Below are 27,279 nucleotides of genomic sequence, written 5' to 3'. Positions count from 1 at the left end.
AAGGTAAACTTAAGAGAATAGAATAAAACTCTTTTTTTCTTAGATTAAAAAAAATAATGTGTAAATTTTACAGAATAACAAACAAAAATGAACTTATTATCAAAATTCACAACTAAATAAAGTAAAGATTCCTACAAATCCTTATTGGCATGTATTTTTTTTATTCCATTTAATGAAATATTCGTGTTCAACAGTGCTTAAGTTGCTAAGAGTGTTGTTTTTTTTATATAAAATGACAATATTTGCTTACTAGGAGTGTAACTTCTGTCTAGATGGTTTATAGCGACAGTTGTCAGCGCAGTTGTTGCCATTGCCTGGGAGAGTGGACTTGCTGTTATGGAATTTGTTACCTACTTCACAGATCAGGCTAGCCGCAGAATTCTCCAGCCATACATAGGTAAAGCTGTTATTATCGCTCGATTGGTATTTGTCGGCTCGGGTACTACTTACATGTACCCCGGAATCTCTTAAGAATATTAACATGTACCCTGAGTACGGTAAATATACTTTAACGTACCCACGAATTTTAACGTTAAATTTGTCATTGTCGGCTATTTTTATTAAGTGAGAAATACCTCTCAGGGGTTTACTTTGGCGGACGCCTGCTTGCCTTTCCAGGGTTACAATTTAGAGGGGCAAATTATTTTTAAAACAAGGACCTTTAATAAGCTTTTCAAGCATGTCATTCATTGTAGTTATATTTCTCTGGTATCTTTATTTTGTTATTTGACCCTGCCCGGGGGTCACAAAAATGAACATATGCTTAAATAAGGCCTATTTTGTGCAAACTTTAAAAATCTTCTTGTTCATAATTATAGGGCCATGGCTACTAAATTTGGTATGTAGTGATATCTAATAGTCCTCTACCAAATTTGTTCATGACACGCAGATGATCTATTGATTTTCAGGTCACTAGGTCAAAGGTAAAGGTCACTGTGACCAGAAATAGTAAAATGGTTTCCGGATCGATAACTCAAGAACGCTTATGCCTAGGATCATGAAACTTCATAGGTTCATTGATCATGACTGGCAGATGACCCCTATTGATTTTTAGGTCACTAGGTCAAAGATCAAGGTGACGGTGACCCGAAATAGTAAAATGGTTTCTGGATGATAACTCAAGAACGCTTATGCCTTTGATCATAAAACTTCATAGGTACATTGATCATGACTCGCAGATGACCCCTATTGATTTTCAGGTCAAAGGTCAAGGTCACGGTGACTCAACTTAGAAAAATGGTTTCTGGATGATAACTCAAGAAGGCTTACACCTAGGATCATGAAACTAAATAGGTACATTGATCATGACTCGCAGATGACCCCTATTGACGTTCAGGTAACTAGGTCAAAGGTCAAGGTCACGGTGACTTTACACAGTAAAATGGTTTCCGGATGATAACTCAAGAAAGCTAATACGCCTAGGATCATGAAACTTCATAGGTACATTGATCATGACTCGCAGATGACCCCTAGTGATTTTTAGGTCACTAGGTCAAAGGTCAAGGTCACAGTGCCAAATAACGTATTCACACAATGGCTGCCACTACAACTGACGGCCCATATGGGGGGGGGCATGCATGTTTTACAAACAGCCCTTGTTATATTTTGAGATGGTTCTTTACAAAGAAAGATGCTACTATTGTATTTGTTATAAATGTGTGAAAGGCTCTTAAGAAGGAACCAGAGATTATTAACCCTTTATCAAACACTAACAGGATTTTACAGGTTTGTAGCTGACGACTTTATAAATAATTGTGATAAAAGGAGACATTGCTCAAGATGAGCAATTTCTCCTTTTATCACAATTATTTCTTCCCTACCTGATCATTTCCTTCAGATTCCATTACAATTTAATTGTTGTCTGCAACCTGTTTCAAATTGGGAATGTCCAAAATGTGTCGTTTGGTAAAGGGTTAAGGCATTTTGATTCATATGGGTCTTGTGAATCTGTTTCAAATCAAATGCGTAGATTTGATCTTCAGCATCTAAAAATATGTGAAATAGAAAGAACGACAACATCTTTTGGAGAGATAAATGTACCTACGTTATAAGCAAAGGACCTGTGCAACAATTCCCGGGCTTTTTAGTCTGTTTAGTTAACACGGAAGTAACTTTTTCCATATATAAACGCTCACCCTTCCAACTTTAAGCGCCCAGTGGGACGAGGGATAGAAAGAGAAAGTCACATGCTTGAGTACATTTCAACCAATGCGCATTGCAAGTTTTTTTCGCATAAAAAAACAGTGGAGCGATACAGGGCCATCATGGCCCTCTTGTTTTAGGTTATTTTACTAAAATTTCTTCATTTTTACACTGATTGTCTTCAAATTGATACCTCTCTTATGACAATACGGTCAATCTCAACTATGCATGGCCCCATTACCAACCCTGGGGCACCCCGCCCACATAGGTCACGCCCACCTAAAATTGCCTTTTACTATAATTTCTTCATTTCTACACCGATTCACTTCAAATTGATACTGAACCTCTCTTATGACATTACGGTCAATCTCAGCTATGCATGGCCCCATTACCAACCCTGGCGTGCCCCTGGGTCAAACATGCGGCGAGGGGATACACGTCCGCCTCTGTCGCGCCATTTCTAGTTTTAATGATTTCCAATTGAATCATTGTTGACCTTCAATTCAATAATTTACAAAATTATGATTTGTGTTATCCTTCCAAATTTTCACTTTTATTTAATATTGTTTTATTTATCTTGGGATGAATCATATTTGTAAGGGAGTAATATAAGTTTAAACTGATTTATTTTAGCTCTTTTGCATAGAAAGCCTAAGGCTTATTTTCAATGCTCTGTGGTCTTACGAATTTCCTGTAGAACTAGTACCTCACAAGCCATCCTGTTATTGATTGCAGATCTGGGCCCAATGCAACACTACAAAGAAGCAGACTTTAAAATCTTCCTTCAAAGTGTTCCCCACGAGGTGTGGCTTACCATGCTCGCAGTCTATTTCGTGCTGGGCTTTCTTGCCATTGCCCTGTTTGGACAACTCCTCGGTTATCACATATATTTCAGTAAGTTGATGTTTGTGAGTTTTTGCTTTTTATTTATTTTTATTTTCTATAACTTTTGCAATGTTGCGCATAGCTACTTCATATTTGGCATGCATGTGTATCTCATGGATCTGCACATTTGGAGTGGTGAAATGTCATGGTCAAGGTCATCCTTCAAGGTCGCACAGGTCAAATATATGCCAACTTTAACATTTTCTATAACTTTTGCAATGTTGCGCATAGCTATTTCATATTTGGCATGCATGTGTATCTCATGGATCTGCACATTTGGAGTGGTGAAATGTCATGGTCAAGGTCATCCTTCAAGGTCGCACAGGTCAAATATATGCCAACTTTAACATTTTCTATAACTTTTGCAATGTTGCGCATAGCTACTTCATATTTGGCATGCATGTGTATCTCGTGCATCTGCACATTTGGAGTGGTGAAATGTCAAGATCAAAGTCATCCTTCAAGGTCAAAGGTCAAATATATGGGGGGACAAAGTGTTTCACAAACACATCTTGTTTTTAGAAGCGGCTTTATGGTCATAAGCACAAGTGTGTTTTATTCTGTTCTCATCATAATCCACTATCAACAACACATTGTTGTCCAACATTTGAAAAAAAATGTAATAAACAAAATTATCTGCATTTTTTTGCATGTAAGCCTGTTTGTTACATGATCTCATATGAGGAAAAGCCACAAATAATGTTCTTTTTTTATATTTATAGCATATTTAGTACTGTTTAGTACGGTTTGCCTGTTTTATCGGCATCTTTAAGCATTACAATAACCATTATGCAATGTATTGACAAACAATCTGCAGAAAATTAAGTAAAATAAAATAAGCTCTATCAAAAATACAGAAAAATTACACACACAATCGATATTACCAAATATTACTAAAGGCAATAAATCTGCTACTACCTTTATGTGGTAAAATCTTGAAATTGGAAATTTTGTAACAGATAAAATCTTGAAATTGGAAATTTTGTAAGAGATTCATTGCCCTCATAAGTGTACAACTTGTCCACTTACAGGGTTTTCCTGCTATTTAAAAAAGGCTGGACCCCATCTCAATATAAACAAATCTGACCCTAAACTGCAATTGTAAAAAAATCGACTTTTCCAAAATTCTTCTTTTTTTTTTATTACAAATAAGTGTCTAATGATTATATTCTCTAAATTTTATTTAATTAATTACTGTCAAAGTATATAACTATAATTTAAATGATTCTGTTCTCCAAAATCCCAATTTGGTTCATTTTGTTGGAAAAAAATCCCAAATTTTCTATTTTATCGATTTAAAAATTCCCAATTAGATTAGACTCCTTTTCCCAAAATGGCTAGGAAAATCCCTGACTTATAAAAAACTAAATCTTCGAACATTTTTAAAGAGTAAATGCAAAGGGAAAAATGGTGAGTGTTTTCTTGAACTTATTTCTCTTCAGTTTGAATTTCTTATAATGCACATGTTTTCAAGATTTCCAACATTGATAAATATTTGTCTATGTGCTCATTGTGTTAACTTTTGATTTCATACATCTTTGTAGTTGGATTTCTTTTCTTTTCAAAATGTTTTGCTAAATCTTCAGCTTTAAAATGTACCTTGTCATGTTTTGCAACAGATTAATGAACAATTATTGATCTTAAATTCACATCTGAATCACACATTTAGTATCATTTAACCCTTTCCCACTCAGAAGCAAAGTGAAAATGTCTATGTGCAAACAGCATTAAACCAGAACAGCCTTCGAGTAACTCAGTCTGTTCAGGTTTTATGCTGTTTGCTGCTTAACAGTATCTAAGGACCAGGATTAGACATAAGTTTTTAAAACTTGAATCTAGTAAGAAAAGTCTTTAATTAAATTTAACTTTCTAAGGGACTGCAAATGAGTCAAAATACATATCTATGTGGTAAAAATACGTATCTAAGTGGTAAAAATACGTATCTAAGAGGTAAAGGGTTAATTAAAGGAATGATTTTACCTTCAGTTTACCACAATATGAGCACGTACGACTACATTCTTGCTCAAAGGAGGAAAAGCCAAGAGGTCGTCGCCAGCAATAAAAAGTGCTGCCACAAAAAGAAGGTACTATACAGACAACACAAAGAGCTTTAAAGTCTTTCCATACATTTATTTGGTTTATGGCAGTTCGTTTCTTTGTTATAATATCCATTTTTATGCTCCCCCATAATTTTTTTGGGGGGAGCATATAGTCGCGGCTTGGTCTGTCCGTCCTGTGTCCGTCTGTCCGTGCACAATTTTTGTCCGGGCTATTTCTCAGCAATTAAAGACCGGAATTCAATTAAACTTTATGGGAAGCTTCACTACCAAGAGGAGATGTGCATATTATCAGCCGGTTCTGGTCGGATAATTTTTCACAGAGTTATGGCCCTTTGTAATTTTCCATTAACTGTACATATAGTGCAATTTTTGTCCGGGCTATTTCTCAGCAGCTAATGACCGGAATTCAATGAAACTTTATGGGTTTATGGGTAATACATGCCGGGGGTATCAGCAAACTCGGCGGAACGCCGAGCATTTTAGCGAGTTCACCTTGCTTTCCAACTCCGCGTAAACACTCGCTTGTAGGAAAAAAAACGCCAAGGGAGTGCGTTTTTGGGGGAAAATGCGTGGACTGTACTGAATGTTACAAGACCAAGCCCAGTAGTAAATCATTGGTTTAGCCTTATGTCATGGTTTGCATCTTTGCATGATCAGCGTGGACATTTTTGATCTTGCATGATCAATCCCATTAAAAATTAATATGCACTGTCAGAATATCTCATTATGAGACCTGTCAAAAATTCCTTCCAATCACTGCAACTCCAGTGAAACATCGCAAGACCTTAATTGTAATACGATTGATTGTGATCTGCTGATAATTAAAATCTCGTAATCTCGCATAAATGCTCTTTATTTTCAGAGATGTATTGGATGAGAAAAGTAATTTACATTATTGTTAATCTCATTATTGTTTTGTTCTAACAATTTTAGTACGAGATAATGGTTTCGCATGGATTTACGTTTTTATGCCCCCGGATGGAATGATCGGGGTCATATTGTTTTTGGCCTGCCTGTCTGTCATTCTGTCACCCTGTCATTCTGTTCCGTCAAATATATGGCTTCAAAGAGGCGCAATAGGGGGCATTGTGTTTCTGACAAACACATCTCTTGTTGATAGTTGAAATGTTTATGCCATTTTACATTGCTGAATTATAGATAAAATTATTACTTAGTTTCCAGTAGGGCTTGATTGGTCACTGTCGGCTTGTAAATTTACCAACACATACCAGGCCAATTATGACTGTACCCGAGTTAATGTCGTTAAACGGGCTACGGAATACGAAACAAAATTCATTTAGAAAAAAACTGCCTCAACATCCTTTTTGTAGTGAGAGTTTTGTTAATGTAGAGGTCATTTTGCAGCATATTGACACAAATATGACCATAATTATTTGGAGAAAAAAAGCCAACAACGAACAATTTAGTGAAAGCATTCCGGGGACGTTTTAGTATATTTACCGTACCCAGGGTACATTTAAGTATACTTAAGAGTACCCGGGGTACATTTAAGTAGTACCAGAGCCGACAATGACCAATTGAGCTCCAGTAGGGATAATCATAAATAGACAAAAGGTTATAACATTTTGACATAATTTCCTGTTAAATTGTCATTTCCTGTTAAATTGCTTTTTACGTCAATATACAATTGTTTTGTTGTTTAACATGTAGACAATCTAGTCTTTTTATAAAAAAAACTTAGTCTTAAAAAGCCTATTGAGGCAAAATATATCAGGAAAGACTGAATATTTTTCTTTGATAAAAGTATTGTTATATTACTGTTATATGTCTACATGCTCTTAAGTATTGTAATACCCTGTATCCGAATACTATATACGTCCGAAATATGTACACTTAAGAATGCCTTACCTGTTTAACTTTAATAATCCAAATTTTCCTTGTTGTTATCTGGTTTAACAACCATTATCAAATGTTTGTTAAATCCAGTTAATGCTTTCTCCATTATTGAATATCCATTACTTGTAATTTGAATCGCCAGCATTGAATCGAACGCGGGTTAAATGTTCCAAAATGTCCGCCATTTGCAATGTCGAAGGTTATGACATAGCAAGTTAATTCTACGCGAATAAGTTATATCTTATCGAAGAAATGTGTTTTCCCAATGTTTATGTGTAGTATTATGACCTGTTAACTGTTTTATTGTTACAATGTTACTTATACAGTTAGTAGTCCTGTCAGATATTAATGCTGGTGGGGAACTATTTCAAGTATTTTCGCGCAATGCTTTCGCATTGCTTTCACTTTGTGTTAGATGAAATATTATTATTATGATTGAGAAATGTAATGAAAGCATTGTATAGTTATGCATAATATTTTCTGAGCTTTTTATTGATGTAATGCTTTCTTGTTAGACTTGCAATGCTGTTAATGCAAATGTTGTTAATGTTGCTTAAACCGTTTTACATAGTTAAATACTTTCATGAAAGTCTGGCTCTGATTGGTCGCCAGCAACGCCCAGCCTCAGCAACTGCTTATAAATAGAGCTGTGGTTGATGATGAAGTCAGTCGTAACTCACTAGTCAGTAGTGACTTGACCCAGAATAGTCGCTCATTACTTAACAACCCATTTAAGATGTCGAAAGCCAACAAAGGTAAACACTAACATATACGACTCACTTACCTACGTTTAATCTACATCTGTACGTCATAGTTCTGACTAGTTCTAACTGACATTTTGCATCTGCATTAAATACTATTTAGAATAACTATAAAGAGTGACGACTGATTTCATCGCTTTATTTAATCTGAACTGCTGTTCAAATAGTTAATATCATACTTGTTGTTTAATTAACCACTCATAGTACTGTTTATATGGCAAACGTTAAGCTTCTGCCCTAATAAATAAATAGTTACAGAAACCATCCTGACTTCTTTTTAATGCGTTTGAGTTCTGAATAAATAAAATGCAACATCATCGATACCGCTCGGCTTACAATTTTGGTGTCAGAAGTGGGATACGGATAGATTTTTAGCATCTGTCCACGGCTCACACCTTGCATTTTTTTTTCTCTGTCATATAATAAGTGAACAACAGTAATTAAATAATAGTTTATTGACAATAAGATTAATAACCTTCTGGTCTCTCAAGACACAATACAATTTTTTATCATGGCCTCTTCGCCAGATCCCGATATATCTTTTGATATTCAACGCACACATGGGTCCGCACACGAGGAGTCTTTACTGAGGGAAAATGATATTAATGAATGTAGACCGATATTTCGACGTGAATGCAGGGGTGATCAACCAATAATCACGGGCATCGTGCATGAAAGCACTCCGTATACAGGAAGTGTAGAGACCCGCGACGCGTCAAATAACAACAGGCACGCAGCGCAACAGAACGCCCCCTATACCAGAGACACTCCCGTCACATATCAAAATGATAGACGATTTGGGCACGGCGACAATGTTCCACACGCCTACATGTCATCACCACACCACATGCACGTTAAACCAGACACTTACGAAGGCTCTGGCCCCTTTGAGTCTTACGTGTCACACTTTGAGGACTGCGCTGAATTGAGTGGGTGGGACATGCGAACTAAAGTGTTGATGCTTTCCTCCAGTTTACGTGGCACTGCCAGAACGTATTACATGTCTCTCCCAGAACAGGAACGCCGCGATTACCGCATATTGTCTTCACGACTTAACAATAGATTTGGCACCGCAGGAAAACATCAATATATGTGGTTAACAAAATTCGAGGAACGCAGGCGTGTGAAGGACGAGAGCATTTCGTCGCTAGCACATGATATACGTCAGCTCGCACAAAAAGCATACAGTGAATTTGATCACCGCTCACAAGAGCAGTTAGCGTTACACCAACTGTACAAGCTGATCCCCAATGACATGAAATGCAGATGCATTGACCGTAACTGCACTAACATAATTGAGGCCGTAGCCGTCATTGAGCGCTACGAGTCCATCCTCGGAACGTCAACAACTAATATTAGGGCATGCAATGTTGACACTAGTGTCGAATTGGCGTTAAAACAAATAACCGATAGACTTAGCAACCTCGAGTCCCGCAACTCTTCACAATCAGTACCAAAGAAGTGTTATGGGTGCAATTCTACTGAACACTTCTGGAAATCGTGCCCACAAAACATGAATCACACAAGACGCCAAAACCCACATTTTAGACACCCATCTGGTCGACCACAGCCGCAGTCTAGACCACAGAACAATCATATGAACATGTCATATAACACCAACCGATCGCACTACGGGGGTCCATATCCGCATGTTCATCAACACGGACGGCAACAGAATGCCCAACCGCCACAAGAATACGTGAATGAGCGACTGCTACATGCAAATCGTTCGCGCAATGAAGACCGACAAGACTCCAACGTCCCGAGCACCAACACCATTGATACCCACACTTACACAAGGAATGCCACTCCCAACGACCAGGAAAACTAGTTGCCGTCGGCTCCACGGGCCAGGAGTCGACGAAGTCATTTCAACGGCCTAAAGATAATATTCCTTCCAATAATGTGCACACTGCAAGATCGGGATCTCAATTCAACAAACTTGACAACGGATTTTACCTGACGACTCATGTTGGGTCGGTGGAAATCAACTTTTTAATAGATTGTGGTGCTACAACTTCTCTCTTGTCTGAGAAAAGCTTAAAGAAATTTGATCCTAAGAACATTTTTCACGTCCGTCCCCAATTAAACGTGCTTAAGACAGTAAACGGTGAGGCCATGAGAGTTGTTGGAAATGTTGATCTATTAGTTCCTATAGGAAACGAGTGTTTTGATGTGTCATTTGTGGTCTGTGACATAGAGGCTGATGGGATATTAGGTCAAGATTTTCTGAGGGCTAATGTTGATAGCATCAACTACAAACGTTCATGTCTCATGATGGGTGGTGATGTAGTACCATTGTGGACTGGTGGTCAGGCTTTGCATATCTGTAGAGTGGAATTACAGCAAACAGTTGAGATTCCTGCGAACAGCATGATGATGGTTCCTATTAAAATTCCACAAAAAGAGCATTTATCCGAGCTTGGTTTGGTTGAACCATCTTTTCATTTGATGGCTACAAAAGAGATAAGCTTGATGGGTGGTGTTGTGAGCATCTCTTCTGATCCAGTAATGACTGTACTTAACTATGGCAATTCATCTGTCAGACTGTATAAAAATACAAACCTGGGGACATGTGAGTCTTATTTTGAACCTCCTATGCAGCCTATTGAGAGGGTTGCCTGTGTCCAAGAACAACATAATGAAGAATTTTTGCCAGACCATCTTGTTGACCTCTATGAGAGGAGCTCTCAGCACTTAAATTATCAGGAAAAATCCGAATTTGTTGATCTTCTGTGTAAATATCAAAACGTATTTTCTCAGTCATCAGAGGATATTGGCCTCACTAATCTGGTCAAGCATAGAATTAACACAGGTGATGCCGTCCCAATCAGACAACCACCTAGGCGTCTTCCTTTTGGCAAGAGGGCCATAAAAAAACAAGAAATTGAGACAATGCTTGACAGAGGCGTCATTGAACAATCCTCTAGCCCATGGGCATCGCCTATCGTATTGGTCAAAAAGAAAGATGGCAGTTGTAGGTTCTGTGTTGACTATCGCAAACTCAATGAAGTCACCATAAAGGATGCCTATCCTCTACCTCGTGTTGACGACTGCATTGATGCCCTCTCTGGTTCTCGTTTCTTCTCCTCATTAGATCTTAACTCAGGATATTGGCAGGTGGCTATGGATGAGAAAGATAAAGAGAAAACTGCTTTCACAACCACAATGGGATTGTATCAATTTACATTAATGTCGTTTGGTCTGGTAAATGCCCCGGCTACTTTTGAGCGCCTCATGGAAAATGTTCTGAGGGGTTTGCAATGGGTTGAATGCTTATTGTATATGGACGATATCATTGTCCCATCCAAGTCAGTCCATCAGGGCCTTGAGCGACTGGAAAAAATCTTTCAACGGCTCAAAAATGCAGGCTTGAAATGTAAACCCTCAAAATGTATCTTTTTTCAGAAGCAAGTTAAATTTCTTGGGCACTTAGTTTCGGAAGAAGGTGTTGCCACCGATCCAGCAAAGATATCAGCTGTGAGAGATTGGTCAACTCCAAGAAATGTCAAGGAGGTCAAATCTTTTCTTGGACTATGCTCATACTACCGTCGATTTGTGTCTGGTTTTGCACAAATTGCAAGGCCCCTGCATAAAATATCTGACAAGGGTACTGCTTTTCATTGGACTGAGGAATGCGAGCGTGCTTTTCAGCACCTCAAAACCTCACTGACGACATCACCCATTCTCGGATATCCAGTCCATGACGCCCCGTTTGTCCTCGACACTGACGCAAGCGACTTTGCAACGGGTGCTGTCTTGTCACAACTGCAAAATGACAAGGAGGTTGTGATTGCCTATCACAGCAAAAGCCTCAACATACATGAGCAACAGTACTGTGTGACTCGAAAAGAACTTCTCGCTGTATTAAACGCCTTCAACGCCTTTCATCATTTTCTCTATGGGCAGTCTGTTCTTGTAAGGACTGACAATGCAGCTGTGTCTTGGATGCGCAACCTAAAACAGCCAACAGGTCAGGTCGCCAGATGGTTACAGATCTTGGGAACATACGATTTCACTGTTGTACATCGGCCCGGGACACAACATAGGAATGCAGATGCCTTGTCACGAGCTCCATGCAGTAGGTGTGCCAAACAACAAGGGATCACGGAGACTTTCACACATGAAAACTTGATAAATGACGACACTCCATGTGGAGAAGAAACATCTCCAGTGGTTAACACTGACACTGTGCGAATGATCACAAGAAGTCAGAATGATCCATTGATTGTCTTCAAACAGACATCCTACCCAGTTCAACAGTGGTCCTTGGGTGATATCAATTCACAACAAAAGTTAGATCCTTCGCTGCTCTTCATAATACAGTCACTAGAAAGGTCATCTATCCGCCCTTCTTGGCAACAAATCTCAACTCAGAGTGAGTGTGTCAAAAGTCTCTGGCGAATGTGGGACCGGCTTTCTATCACTGATGGATGTCTAATGCGTTCTTGGTTTGAGAAGAACAAATCTTCACGCCAGGTCATTGTACCTGCAATAAGGCGCCAGGAGTTGATGAGGTACATGCACGACATTCCTTCCTCAGCACATTTGGGTACTGACAAGATGCTTGATAAACTCCGCCAGACTTTTTATTGGACTGGTATGACTACCGATGTGGAAAAATATTGCAGTCAATGTCACAGCTGTGGCGCCCGAAAACCACCTAAGCCAAAGAAGGCTCCACTTGGTTCTCAGCCTGTCCTCGCCCCTCTAGAAAGAGTCGCTCTTGACATTCTAGGTCCTCTGCCTCGCAGCGAAAAAGGCAACACGTATGTTCTAGTGATCTCTGATTTGTTCACTCATTGGACAGAGGCCATAGCCATCCCGGATCAGCTTGCTGAAACAGTAGCAAAAACGTTTGTGAATAATTATGTCAGCAGATTTGGTGTCCCATTACAAATTCACACAGACAGAGGCACAAACTTTGTGTCCAAATTATTTGCAGAAATGTGCAAGTTACTTCAAATGCATCACACTTTTTCAACTCCTATGCATCCACAGTCAAATGCTTCAGTGGAAAGATTCAATCGCACACTAGGGACCATGCTTAGCATGTATTGTCAAACAAATCAAAAACTATGGGATGAGTATTTGCCTCAAGTTATGATGGCTTACAGATCAAGTACCCATAAAACAACTGGTCAAACCCCAAACAAAATGGTTTATGGAAGGGATGTCGTATTACCTGTTCAGGCATTCATCGGTCTTCCACCGCAAGACTCGGGCAACACTGACTTGGAGGCCACAGATGACTACGTGAAAGAGCTTCGTGAGCAGCTTGAAGAAATCCACTCGCTTGCTCGGGTCAGCCTGAAACAGAAACAAGAGTATCGGAAACGCCATTATGACCTTACAGCCAAGAGTAGAGCTTTCAAAACAGGTGATGCTGTATGGGTTCATGACACCTCTCGGAAACCTGGAGTCTGTACTAAACTGGGAGCTAATTGGAAGGGCCCATACATGATAGTCAAAAGGATAGATGACCTCGTTTATCTAATCAAGTCTTCTGCCAGCGGACCAATTAAGTCAATTCACATTGACCGTCTAACGGCATACAAGTGCACAAACCTACCAAGTTGGTTAATTGACCAAAGAAAAACACAATAGATGTTCACATGACAACCAAGAATTATTATAATATTATTTATTAGCACAATCAGGCCTCTTTAACAGTTTTAAACCACAATATTTTTTTTAATCCATAATCCATGTTTACAAATGACTGATGTTCATCATAGATGCATACAACATATCCTTATATCCAGGAACTCTTTAAAGTTGTTAGAGATGAGTCGATCTAAACTCTAATGTATTTTCATTGAATATTGTGTGTTGTTGATTCCTGTAGGAGAATAAATTTTTTTATGCTTGTGTAAAGTTACCTGATAGTCCGGACGACAATTCAGTGGCCTGATCAACCACAGGAGATTTGTCTTAAGTTTTGTACGAGGCTTTTCATTTTTGCAATGAGATTGCGTAGACGTGAGGTCCGCAATGCGTTTTATTTCCTGAAATCAACAATAGATAGAAAACAATGTTAATACAAGATCTAGGGTTTAAGAACAGATTTTTTTTTTTTATAAGGAAAGAGTCCTCTGGATGGATACAATAAAGCTAGGAAAGCTTTTAAAACAGGGATAGTTGTACATAACAGCATTCATATTTAATGGCGATGGATTCAGTTGTTTTTGTTTAATACAAACAATTTAGGATTAAAATTTGGTAGTCTATTATTTACATATAAATATATAACAATGTTATGTTGGTATCATATATCACACTACAGGCAACACCATATTAGAAACCTTGAATGTGCAGGCAAGACCATCCACAAATGTAGTTACTGCTACGAAATATTTACTTGTCACCGGGATGTGGTGCACCACACCATCAAAGCGCACCAGTCCTGCGAATTGCTGTGTCCATGGTGCATTAAGGCTGAGCATCTCTTCCGTTATCCCGCGGATCTCAGCAGGCATACCCAACATCAGCATCTTGAAGTCTACCACTCCTTGCCCCCACGAACCCTGACAGCAGCCAACTGTTTCTACTTCTCCAAGGTGCCAGCACAGTACATGGAACTTTTTGTTGCTGTGTCTGTATTCACGTCCCTAGAAGCCCAGTTCGCCATGAAGAGTGTTGCCCAGTGGTGCACTGGTCGCACTCCTGGGGCCTCACATTGGATGACAGGTTGGCAGCTTGCCAAGTCCACCTCCACCAATCCCCAGATTTCATCATCATCAGTGATCGCCTCTTCATCTCAGAAAACCACTGACCACTCCAAGACTCCTTCGTCCACCACTTCACCACCGTCCTTCCCCCTCATCTTGAAATCTATCGACATTTCGAATGGGGCCGTCAAGATTTTCGTTTCATCGGAAACCCACCTCTATCAGGTCAGGCTGCTTCAGCAGGCTCGTAGTAGACCCGAGGTGATAGGGAGAATTGTGACCCTCTCCGCTACAACCGTAGAAATGTTTATCGCCCCACCTGCTGCAAAGTTTGAATTGTGTCCTGATGACGAAGCACGGAAACACATCTCCAAACTGCTTGCCATCGACGCAAATGATCTAACCACAGTCCATCAGATGCCCTACGCATTGAAGAGGTCCCTCCCAATCCATACAACCCACATAGCCAAGAAGATTTGTGCCAGTCCACTGCCGCCTTCTCACCCACCTACACATCCATCGAAGACCCCATCCATCACCCCTATTCCGCAACCTGTCTCACCTGTTTCAGATCGTAGTCAATCATCAACATCATCCTTGCATGATCTGAAAACACCATCACCTTGTTCTCTAGGATCTCCTTCACCAATCGACCTTGAGAATACTACCCCTTCAACAAATGTCCATGCAGCCTCCAGCACTCACACAACTACAACAGACTCCAGTACAACTGCTGCTGCGACCATTCCCCAAGTATCTCAGTTGTTTTACAGACCACCTCCAGACTGCAGTACTCCCTTACTCTACGTCCCATCATCATGTGCAACGCCAAGTTATCATCCTACAACGATGACATCCTTCAGGCCCGTACAAGCAAGAGTCCGCTTCGCACCACCAACTGTTCCTTCCTCTCCTTCAGCCCCCATCTACATCCCCACTCCTAAAAATAACGACCTGCAACAAATGGCTCGAAGCCTCTTGTCTACTGGAAATATGCCAGTCCTCCCTCCAGCACCCAGAGAATGGAGTCTGGTCCCTGATGAAAGCATTCATCTGACCCCCTGTCTATCGTGGCCACCAAAGAATTGGACATCATTTTCACCAGAAGAAAAGGGTGTCCTCACTGAGTATGCTGCTGGTGCGCTGGAAATGGCAAGCGGAATTCACCCGATCCAGCGCCAAGTCCTTTTGTATAAATACAGCTATCTTTCACTGACTGGAGCCATGATTCCTCCAAACAAGGACACACAAATGATTTTCTTCAACTTCAAAACAGTTCGGGACATTGCTCTTGGGATAAGTACCTTCCCAAAGGAATTCCAGAAGCAGTTTCTTGAATGTCTTCAACCTTTAAGTCCTGTGGACATGGTGAAGTTTGCTGCCGTCCCATTGAGGCTAACGTCTGAATAAAACCATTATGTTACCTTGCTGCCCTGATTCCGATGTCCTGCTACCTTGCTGCCCTGATTCCGATGTCCTGTTACCTTGCTGCCCTGATTCCGATGTCCTGTTACCTTGCTGCCCTGATTTTGATGTCCTGCTACCTTGCTGCCCTGATTCCGATGTCCTGTTGCCTTGCTGCCCTGACAGTTAACCGACGCCCTGCCAAAGACCCTGATGCCCTGTTGCTGTCCTGATGCTCTGTTCCTGCCTTCTGACGTTTCGTTCCAATCCTGCCTGTGATCTCTGATGCCATGTGCCAGTTTGCTGATGCCTCGCGAACTGACATTTCAAAATTGATTAATTATTTGCATAGACATTATTGTGTGTGAGTTTAAAGTATGAGCTCATACTATATTGTAAGTATGGTAATTGATTAAATGTTTATGTGTAATTAAGTGTTTTAAAATAATATTTTGAGATATTCTGTTTTCAATAAATAACTTTTATTGACTTTTTTTTTTTTTTTTTTTGTTAAAGAACGTAACCTTTAATTGGGTAAAACAAATACATTTACGTGATACTAGTTCTTGCATAATTGTTCTTGAGTCTGCAAACTAGGGTGAGCTTCATAAACTGTGTCTGAAATCAAAGCACTGAGAAGACTTGATTGTACCTGAAACAGAAATGTAGTGTTATTTATGAATTGTTATTAATGTGTTAATTGTTCAGTAATTGTTATTCTTTCATTTCAAATTTGTATATATCTGTAAGTTTAAATTTTTACTTCAAACTTCAGGAGAAGTTTATGTCTTTAAGGTGGGGGAAGTGTAATACCCTGTATCCGAATACTATATACGTCCGAAATATGTACACTTAAGAATGCCTTACCTGTTTAACTTTAATAATCCAAATTTTCCTTGTTGTTATCTGGTTAAACAACCATTATCAAATGTTTGTTAAATCCAGTTAATGCTTTCTCCATTATTGAATATCCATTACTTGTAATTTGAATCGCCAGCATTGAATCGAACGCGGGTTAAATGTTCCAAAATGTCCGCCATTTGCAATGTCGAAGGTTATGACATAGCAAGTTAATTCTACGCGAATAAGTTATATCTTATCGAAGAAATGTGTTTTCCCAATGTTTATGTGTAGTATTATGACCTGTTAACTGTTTTATTGTTACAATGTTACTTATACAGTTAGTAGTCCTGTCAGATATTAATGCTGGTGGGGAACTATTTCAAGTATTTTCGCGCAATGCTTTCGCATTGCTTTCACTATGTGTTAGATGAAATATTATTATTATGATTGAGAAATGTAATGAAAGCATTGTATAGTTATGCATAATATTTTCTGAGCTTTTTATTGATGTAATGCTTTCTTGTTAGACTTGCAATGCTGTTAATGCAAATGTTGTTAATGTTGCTTAAACCGTTTTACATAGTTAAATACTTTCATGAAAGTCTGGCTCTGATTGGTCGCCAGCAACGCCCAGCCTCAGCAACTGCTTATAAATAGAGCTGTGGTTGATGATGAAGTCAGTCGTAACTCACTAGTCAGTAGTGACTTGACCCAGAATAGTCGCTCATTACTTAACAACCCATTTAAGATGTCGAAAGCCAACAAAGGTAAACACTAACATATACGACTCACTTACCTACGTTTAATCTACATCTGTACGTCATAGTTCTGACTAGTTCTAACTGACATTTTGCATCTGCATTAAATACTATTTAGAATAACTATAAAGAGTGACGACTGATTTCATCGCTTTATTTAATCTGAACTGCTGTTCAAATAGTTAATATCATACTTGTTGTTTAATTAACCACTCATAGTACTGTTTATATGGCAAACGTTAAGCTTCTGCCCTAATAAATAAATAGTTACAGAAACCATCCTGACTTCTTTTTAATGCGTTTGAGTTCTGAATAAATAAAATGCAACATCATCGATACCGCTCGGCTTACAGTATGTAATGGTACAAAAATATGTTATTTTGTGTAAGTTCACTTAATAAGTCAGGTCAAGGTTACAAGAAAATGGGAGAATTAAAACCTGCGTCAGTAAAAGTGCGACCCCATCAAATTCATTATCCGATTCTATAACAAAACTATCTTGCTTAGTATTTTTAACCAGGTTTTCCGAAGGAAAAAACTGGTTATTAGATTGGCGAATGCTGGCGGGCTGGCTGGCTGGCGGGCGGGCGGAATAAGCTTGTCCGGGCCATAACTATGTCGTTCATTGTCAGATTTTAAAATCATTTGGCACATTTGTTCACCATCATTGGACGGTGTGTCACGCGAAATAATTACGTCGATATCTCCAAGGTCAAGGTCACACTTTGAGTTCAAAGGTCAAAATGGCCATAAATGAGCTTGTCCTGGCCATAACTATGTCATTCATTGTGAGATTTTAAAATCATTTGGCACATTTGTTCACCATCATGGGACGGTGTGTCGCACGAAAGAATCACGTCAATATCTCCAATGTCAAGGTCGCCACGACTAAAATAGATTATTTTTTTTAAAACAAACTTACAAAGGGGGTTAATTTTGTTTGTTCATTTCAAAAGTTCAGTTTGAGTTTTCTCCCTTTATCAGATTTTTTTTCACAATGAAAACCTGGTTTTGTGACAATTTTGTCCCTTGTTATTTTGTTAAATAATCCAGATTTTTGTGTCTCCACCTTTGTTCTCAGTAAAAGATTGGAAAGACCAATTGAGTTCTGAAAAAAAAATGGGCATAATGCATGTGCGTACAGTGTCGTCCCAGATTAGCCTGTGCAGTCTGCACAGGCTAATCAGGGATGACACTTTTTGCCTAAATTAGATTTTTGCTAAGAAGAGACTTCATTTAAACAAAAAATGTCGTAGAAGCCGAAAATGTTGTCCCTGATTAGCCTGTGCAGATTGCACAGGCTAATCTGGGAAGAAACTTTAAGCACATGCATTAAACCCAGTTTTCTCAGAACACAGCTCAATTATGCACAAGCTGTTACATTATTTGACAATGGCCACTGAGTAAAAAATACCTTGTTGGTTAAGCATATTGCTTCTTTAGACAAAGGAAGCCAGTGTAAGCGCGAGAAACATCCTGAAGCTTTCATTCTAAGGAGTTTGCATTAACAGTGATTCTTTTGGTTAAGTGTCTTGGTAAAATCACAAATAACATGCTAAAGTGTTAGAATTCCTACTTGAAACCAATTGCAGTGAATATTAATCTGTACTTAACCTCATATGATTGATTGTGGTTAATAAAATCTCGAGGGATGGGAACGAATACTGAATATGATATTTAAATATTCGTTTGTATAATTATTCGAATATATTCGAATATGCTATTTTAAACAATATATTTAAATGTCCGAATTTATAATGACTGTCCAGAGCAACGTACTAGTTCAAATTGCCACTAATACCACTATTAATCATATCATATGTGCAGCTTTGAAAAACTTGATAGAGTAATAATCATAGAAAAAAAGATTGTGTACGTATGTTCTTCCTTTTAAATAAATACTGTTTATTTTCATAAGATATAAGATATTTCAATGAAACACATTAGAACTACCGTAATTCTAATTTATTTAAATACTTCTTATTTATTCAGATAACTTCCCATTGATAATATTTATGCTTGCGTTTTCGCTTTTTTTCTGGAATTAAGAACCACGACGATTTAATTGGTTAATATTAGGAAAAAAGATTGTTGACGTATGTTCTTCCTTTTAAATTAATACTGTTTATTTTCATAAGATATAAATTATTTCAATGAAACACATTAGAACTACCGTAATTCTAATTAATTTAAATACTTCTTATTTATTCAGATAACTTCCCATTGACAATATTTATTGATACCAGTATTAATGAATAATACCTCAAAAAGTGAAAATTATCATTATTGCTATAAAAACATTGTAGATGCAAAATAGTAAAAGAATCACTAATAAAGTAGCAATATGATTTTTAGCATAGGTGCTTGCACCTATGCTTATGGTATATACCACATTTCAAAAATCCACATACATCGGTTGTCCTTTATGAAGCCTTACCTGATCAAAAATCAGACGAAATATCTATTTAATTTAGCATATGGTAATTCTTACAATTTTTTTGGGGGAAACGTTTTTCTAACGTTTTCTTCCAAGAATATTGCTGACACCGTTTTTAGTGAATTTTTCTAAGACCGTTTTATGTCAAAAAATCTTCCTATAACCTAAAACAAATTTCGTTCGTAAAACAATTCTGTTCTTGTTGATAGTGACCTCACACCTAATTTATATGGGATCCCAATTTCTATTTCCTTCGTTTACTGTTCTGTGAGAGGTCAAATGTTTACATAACTGAATTAATAAGGCCCTGGTTAAATTATATGTAACATTTCATCGGTTAATTATAAATAGAAATTAAAACATATTCTCAGCAGGAAGTGGGGCATAAAGCACTTTCATTCTTTGAAAATGTGTAAAAAATGGCGGAGTACGATGAATGTTTTCTGATTTATGACATGGATTCTGACGTGCCTTTCTATGGATTTGATGAAGTTGAGTTTATAAGTAATAGAGATGTGTTAATTGAAGTTAAAATGATTTACTTTGAGCCAGAAATTTACGTTACGAGTAGAGTTAACGGTTTAAATGTGGCATCGGATTTAATGGATTCGCGCGAATTCTGGACGAGTGCTGTGTCTGTAAAATATTAAATGGAAAGCTGTAAATGTATCAAGTCGGAAAAGAAAACGGATGGTTGCATAATGGTATGCGTGAAATAATGTAATTCTACGTATTTATTTTCATAGATAGGTCATTTTGTAACCATTCACATTCGTCACTATTTGGAATTCCCGTTTCTAAAAATAGAGCATTTTGTTAACAAGGGGGGCGACTCGTGATGTCAGCAATCGTTAAGGCTACAATATACTAAATAATCGAGTCATGAAGGGCTGTACTTTCTAAACAAATCATCATATTTTCCTCGAAGGCATGTTATACACTTTGTTCTGGTTTTATCGTTTGGAGATATTGATAGGGTAAGCATAGGTGATCACTACTTAATCCCTGAAATAGGATAAAGTTGGAGATTAAAGTAAAAAATGGCACTGCAAAAGGTTACAATCCACTAGAAAACGGCCGAAAAAGGCGCAAAAACAGTCGATTTTGATTTGAGTCGCATTTGTTTTTGGTTTGAACATGACAACTCTTTTTTATTGCTTACATCGATTCAGCTAAGAATGCCCGTCAAGAAAAGGTATGGTTATGGGGGTCTCTATGTGCAAAATGTTGTATTTATTTTCGTTCAAAGTTGTCGCTTTTACATCGAAACATATAAGGAAACTATTTAGTATATTTTGACCTAAACATTTACTTCAGCAGCAACTTCCCTGTATCTTGCAACTATGCTTTCAGCGCCATCGGCGCTCTCGTTAAAAACTGCTACACTACTCCCCCCTCAGCTTATAGTGTAACTAGATACAGACTATAGATAGCTGCATGCTTGAATAACCTTACTATTACATTGTACAGTGAGCTGATAAGCCAGTCTCACTTGAGCCACCAACGTAGTAACATCATTAAAGAGTATAGCGCACATTTGTGTTTGTTATTACTAAGACTATTCACATGAGTGAAAGAACAACTACGCATAACATCAAATATGAAACAATATAAGATATTTCAATGAAACACATTAGAACTACCGTAATTCTAATTTATTTAAATACTTCTTATTTATTCAAATAACTTCCCATTGACAATATTTATGCTTGTGTTTTCGCTTTTTTTCTGGAATTAAGAACCACGACGATTTAATTGGTTAATATTTGAGTAACTAAATTCTGATTAAATAGAATCGACCTGATCTCGGTGAGACAGTGCCCTTTTTGGGCAATTTGTCCTGACATTCGTAAAACACAACATACATTCTATAAATTAACAATAAAATTCGCTATACAAGGTCTGTCTTGGGTAAACTTACTATCACTTATCCCTTTATTGCCCCTTATTACCATCTACTTCTAATACTTGGGTCCACCAGTGTAGTTTTTAGCATAGGTGCGTTTACGCACCTATGCTTATGGTATATACCACATTTCGAAAATCCACATCCATCGGTTGCCCTTTATGAAGCCTTACCTGATCAAAAATCAGACGAAATATCTATTTGATTTAGTATATGGTCATTCTTACAATTTTTTTTTGGAAACGTTTTTCTAACGTTTTCTTCCAAGAATATTGCTGACGTCGTTTTTAGTGAATTTTTCTAAGACCGTTTTATGTCAAAAAATCTTCTTATAACCTAAAACAAATTTCGTTCGTAAAACAATTCTATCTGCACTATAAATCTCAATCTCCTACGCAGTGGCCTCCCTTATACTAGAAGTTACTGACCGGGCGAAGCAAGGGAAGTAACTGCTGTGAGGAGTTTCTATAAAAATCTGCATTCAGAAATCTGTATTTAGAATTCAATCTGTTGTGCACGTCTGCATCTAACGCTTACCACAAGTTTTACGACAAATTCTTGACGCAGACGAATAGGGTAGCGTCTATTTTCATTTGTGAAAAGAATAGAGAAAAGAATCGATACAGATCTGTCCGTGCTTAAATTTTGAAAGGCTTATGGGTAATTATTTTTCATAAGCGTTTCAAACACTGATGTAAATGGAAAGATTATCTATTTAAATAGTCGGTAATTGTTTGAAATTATTGATTTGAGAAATTCGCGGATGGCGATATCGAACTACATTATACCACATGACGCCATTCTTCCCTGTATCTTGCACCTATGCTTTTAACGCCATCGGCGCTCTCGTTTGACACTATCAGCAATTCATTGGCAAATTATTGAGTTTATCAGGCATTCACACCATGGTGCTTTATGATATGGGTCGCTAATTGCTATTGATAGATGTGTCGCACTGAAATAAAAGCCAAAGATACTGTGTATTATACCACCTGAGGTTAAAAGACCTGTAAAAATACAGATTTTGTTTATCAAACAAATTGAATGCTTATCGATACACATTGATCTTTCACATAAATTAATTTTCATTTTTATTCTCCCCCCCCCCCCCCCCAAAAAAAATAATTGGGGGGAGCATATAGTCGCGGCTTTGTCTGTCCGTGCGTGTGTCTGTGTCTGTCCGTCTGTGCACAATTTTTGTCTGGGCTATTTCTCAGCAACTAGTGACCGGAATTCAATGAAACTTTACGGGAAGCTTCACTACCAACAGGAGATGTGCATATTATCAGCCGGTTCTCGTCGGATGATTTTTCACAGAGTTATGGCCCTTTGAAATTTTCCATTGTACATGTAGTGCAATTCTTGTCCGAGCTATTTCTCAGCAACGTTTTATGGGAATTCAATGAAACTTTATTGGAAGCTTCACTACCAACAGGAGATGTGCATATTATCAGCCCGTTTTGGTAAGATGATTTTTCACAGAGTTATGGCCCTTTGAAATTTTCTATGAACTGTGCATATAGTGCAATTCTTGTCCGGGCTATTTCTCACCAACTACTGACTGAAATACAATGAAGCTTTATTGGAAGCTTAACTACCTTGAGGAGATGTGCATGTTATTTGTGGGTTCTGGTTAGATGATTTATTTAGAGAGTTATGGCCCTTTGAAATTTTTAAGTTGCTAAACCATCCATTGTATTATTTTGTCCCAAGTTATGCCCCTTAAGACGTTTCCTTTTATCTGAATATATAGTGCAATATTGTGACAAAAAAACCTTTGGGGAGCATCACCCGTCTCCGACGTGTTCTTGTTGACTGATTATTAGAAAATAGTTTGTACATATTGCATCAATATAAATTTTAAGTAAATTGGCGATTGGTCCCTCCCATTTGCTAATTATCATCTTGTGCATTGATGGCAGCTGTTATCAAAACAATGACTTATAAATGAAAGTCATCTGCACTAAACCCGAACTGCGACTTTGTACATGTACTTATAACTTTTTAAAAAGTGTCTTTGCATGAAAATAGAATATTTGTATGTGAATTTTGGATTCTAATATTCGGCCGATTTTTGAATGTTCGAATATTCGGATATTCGGTCCCATCCCTAAAAATCTCGCATAAATGCTCTTTTTATTTTCAGAGATATGTTGTATGAGAATAGTAATTTACATTATTGTGAATCTCATTATTGTTTTGTTCTAACAATTTAAGTCAGAGAAAATGTTTTTAAAATGAAAATGAGAAAATGAAAATAAATCTTAATGTTGTCACTTTAATGTCCTTTTCTTAGCCCTGAAGCTAAAATTAGGTGGCTAAATGACAGATGCAGAATGTGCCATACTGTTTGACAATTCCTTGCCTACAATAAATGTTGGACCCTGCACTATAATAGGGTTTAAACTTTATTTCCTACTGCCAAGCTGAACTACAGCGTTGTTTGACTTTGTTTATGTTTATGCTGTAACCTTATGGTTCTTTACTCAATTTTACACTCATCACTGATCCACAGAACAAAGTGCACCCGGCACCAGACAGCAGTCCAACCAACTACGGCAACAGTACCAGCCTGTCTCCACCTGACATTCAAACCCCGACAGACCCAGAAAACAACAACAACAGCTCCAAACTGGTATATGCAAACAAATTGATTTTAGCTCAGCTCAGCCTTACATGTCCACGGTGAGCTTTTGTGATAACCTTTTGTTGGTCATCTGTCTTCAACATTAAACCATGTCAATTCTAGAGGTTACATTTATCTCCCAATCTTCATGAACTTTGTCCAAATTATAACCCAGCTGATTTCAAAACTAGGTCGCATTGGTTTTAAAACTAGGTCACAAAGTCAACTTATTTTTCTTAGTCACGCAGTCCAAATGTTTGTTGGTGAACTTGAATTTCAAATTGAATTCATATTCCTTCAATTGTCTTTGAAAAGCACATATGGGGTCATTTTTCAGGAGACAAAAATAGGTGTAGTCCAGGAAATTTGAAGTTATCTTTTACTGTTGTACTATGGGTTATGGATTGATTATAAATACGTGTATGTAATTAAATACTTTGCATGTTATAAAGTAAAATTGATGCTTTGGTAATGTTTTCAGTGTAAATCATGCAATATATTTATAATGTTCCTGCCTCAACTGTTGTTTGATTAAACATACAAAACATAGTTGTATTGACTTTACTATTTAATGTTTGTCAAGGATTATCTCATAGACAATAGCTATGCCCTCTGAGTGGATCATATCAAGTTGTTTTGTTTTTGGCTGAAAATGGGTTTTAACTCTTTCAGTTCTGGAACCTAATTTTGAAGGCCTTTGCAAACAGTTTGGATCCAGATGAGACGCCACGTTCAGGATCAAAACTGTTTGCTATTATGATAGATTTCTTTGGAAAAAAAATCGAAGAAAATGCTAATTTTAGAAATTCAGCAGACGACATTTTAGCAGACAACAAATTTCCCAGCATGCAAAGAGATAAAGCTCACCAACTCCTTCTCACCTTTCTACAAAAAAAGCCAAAACCAGTGAAGCTCTTTTTATGTTAATTATCCTCATTAGATTGTTAAATCTTTAATCTCATTGATACTTAAATTTGCATCTTGTGTCAATGACTAAATGATAGGGACAAAATTTGAGCCGTGCTCTGTGAAAAGAGGTTTTATGCATGTGCGTAAAGTGTTGTCCCAGATTAGCCTGTGCAGTCTGAAACAGGCTAATCAGAGATGTGTCAGCCTAAACTTGATTTTTGCTAAGAAGAGCCTTTCTTGAAACAAAAAATATCATAAAAGCGGAAAGTGTTGTCCTTGATTAGCCTGTGCTAAATGCACAGGCTTATCTGAGACCAAACTTTACGCGCATGCATTTAGACCCTTTTTCACTGAGCACAGCCCATATGATTCTATTTGACTTGAATGTCTGCATGTTGAATGTCATCTGCAGGCGCCCTCTCTGGACCAATACACCCTGCATGTCATCAACAAATGTGTGACCACCAACAGACTGCTGCCACCACTCCAAGGGGACAAGACAGCTGGGCTGCAGACTGTCGTGGACATTGAAATGTAGACCACACCAAACAACCATCTACAACTTTCTTCTCCTTTTTTCAGTTTTGCAAAAATATTAATCTAAAGTAAAAGAAATAAAAAATTTAGGCGAATTTTTTTTTTCAAATAAACAACTTAACTTGATTTTTTAAAGATTTTTTTTTTAATATCAGCACATTATTGGATGGATTTAAAGGAGTTTAATGTCTACATGTCTCTGCATATGATTGTTTTTTAAATTTCATTTTAAACATATACACACCATTTTTTTTGTATTTATTTTTTTAATTAGCAATTATACGAAAGGAAAAAAAAATCTTCTCACAGGTTGCGTGTGGCTATGATATAAATTAGTAAAAACATCACTTTGAATAAAAAATAATTAATAAAACGAAATAATCAACTTCTATGGGAAAAAAAGTTCACTATCAAATATGTATATAACAAGGTATTCAGCTCCAAATGACCCGAAAATGGGATGCATTGCTTTGAACAGCCATAACTTCATCAATTGTATAGTTATTTCCATTATCTCAGTCTTATTCAACACAGAAATAAGTTTCCTTTCTGGAAATGATCATATCTTGTAAAATAATTACAAATGCTGGGTCAAATTAAAAAAAATAACACGATTCACAACTCGCGTGACCTACTCGTCATCGATCAGACCAGATTCAAGCATGAAATCTTTAGGAGTAAAAGCACAAATTTGCTTTGAACCAATGAAATCTCTCGAGTGTTTAAAATGTCGGCCAGTTGAAATGTATATTAACAAAGATTTCAAATGGCGCTGGACAGTTAACACTAACTGTCCAGCACCGTTTCAAACCTTTGTTTACATACATTTTAACTGGCCGGCATTTTAAACACACAAGAAATTTCATTGGTTCAAAGCAAAGGTGTGCTTTTACTCCTGAAGATTTCATGCTTGAATCTGGTCTGATCGATGACCAGTTGGTCACGCGAGTTATTTATCGTGTTATTTCTTAAAATTGGACCTAACCATTGTAAAAAATATCACAAGATATGTACATTTTCAGAAAGGAAATTTATTTCTGCGTTGAATAAGACAGAGTTCATGGAAATCGCTGCACAAATGATTAAGTTTGGCTGTTATAAGCGCTGCATCATGTTTTTGGGTCATTTTGAGTTGAATAGTAAATGAATACCTTGTTATATATATTTGATAGTAAAACATTTTTTTCAGAGAAGTTGGTTTTTTGTTATAATTTGATTATTTTTCATTCAAAATGATGTTTTTACTAATTTATATAATAGCCAAATGCTAACCACCTGTGATTCTTCTTATAAGATTTAGAGTTTTAAAATAATGATTGATAATAAGAAAAGTCCATGCATACTTTGACAACCTTTATATTATATAGCGTTGTATCAACAATTTTTTTTGGTAATTTAAAGTGGTGTGTATACAAAAAAAATATAATAAATCTAGAAAAAGTAAAAAAAAATCAAAAACGGATCATAAATAGTAAAAAAACAA

The 27,279-nt window shown here is 37.4% G+C and overlaps 1 protein-coding gene and 1 long non-coding RNA gene across 2 annotated transcripts in view; one reads left to right on the top strand and one right to left on the bottom strand.

Annotated features, from left to right (window-relative positions):
• Nucleotides 1-26,574, top strand: part of LOC127837869 (palmitoyltransferase ZDHHC1-like) — a 40,657-nt gene extending 14,083 nt beyond the window's left edge. Inside the window, exons 4-8 of the mRNA XM_052365295.1 lie at nucleotides 273-397; nucleotides 2,878-3,036; nucleotides 5,014-5,111; nucleotides 24,240-24,359; nucleotides 25,672-26,574. Of these exons, the coding sequence (XP_052221255.1) occupies nucleotides 273-397; nucleotides 2,878-3,036; nucleotides 5,014-5,111; nucleotides 24,240-24,359; nucleotides 25,672-25,797 (628 nt within the window). The 3' untranslated portion in view covers nucleotides 25,798-26,574. The remainder of the gene's footprint in view (nucleotides 1-272; nucleotides 398-2,877; nucleotides 3,037-5,013; nucleotides 5,112-24,239; nucleotides 24,360-25,671) is intronic.
• LOC127837870 (uncharacterized) lies at nucleotides 11,121-14,484 on the bottom strand. The gene is made up of 4 exons (XR_008029511.1): nucleotides 14,067-14,484; nucleotides 13,588-13,713; nucleotides 12,891-13,015; nucleotides 11,121-12,542 (listed from the first exon to the last, which is right to left on the bottom strand). It is a non-coding gene; the product is annotated as an uncharacterized LOC127837870 (long non-coding RNA).
• Nucleotides 26,575-27,279: the final 705 nt, after the last annotated feature.

This window comes from Dreissena polymorpha, chromosome 7 (assembly GCF_020536995.1).
Source record: "Dreissena polymorpha isolate Duluth1 chromosome 7, UMN_Dpol_1.0, whole genome shotgun sequence".
Classification (NCBI taxonomy): Eukaryota; Metazoa; Mollusca; class Bivalvia; order Myida; family Dreissenidae; genus Dreissena; species Dreissena polymorpha.
This window is presented reverse-complemented; position numbering and strand designations above follow the sequence as displayed.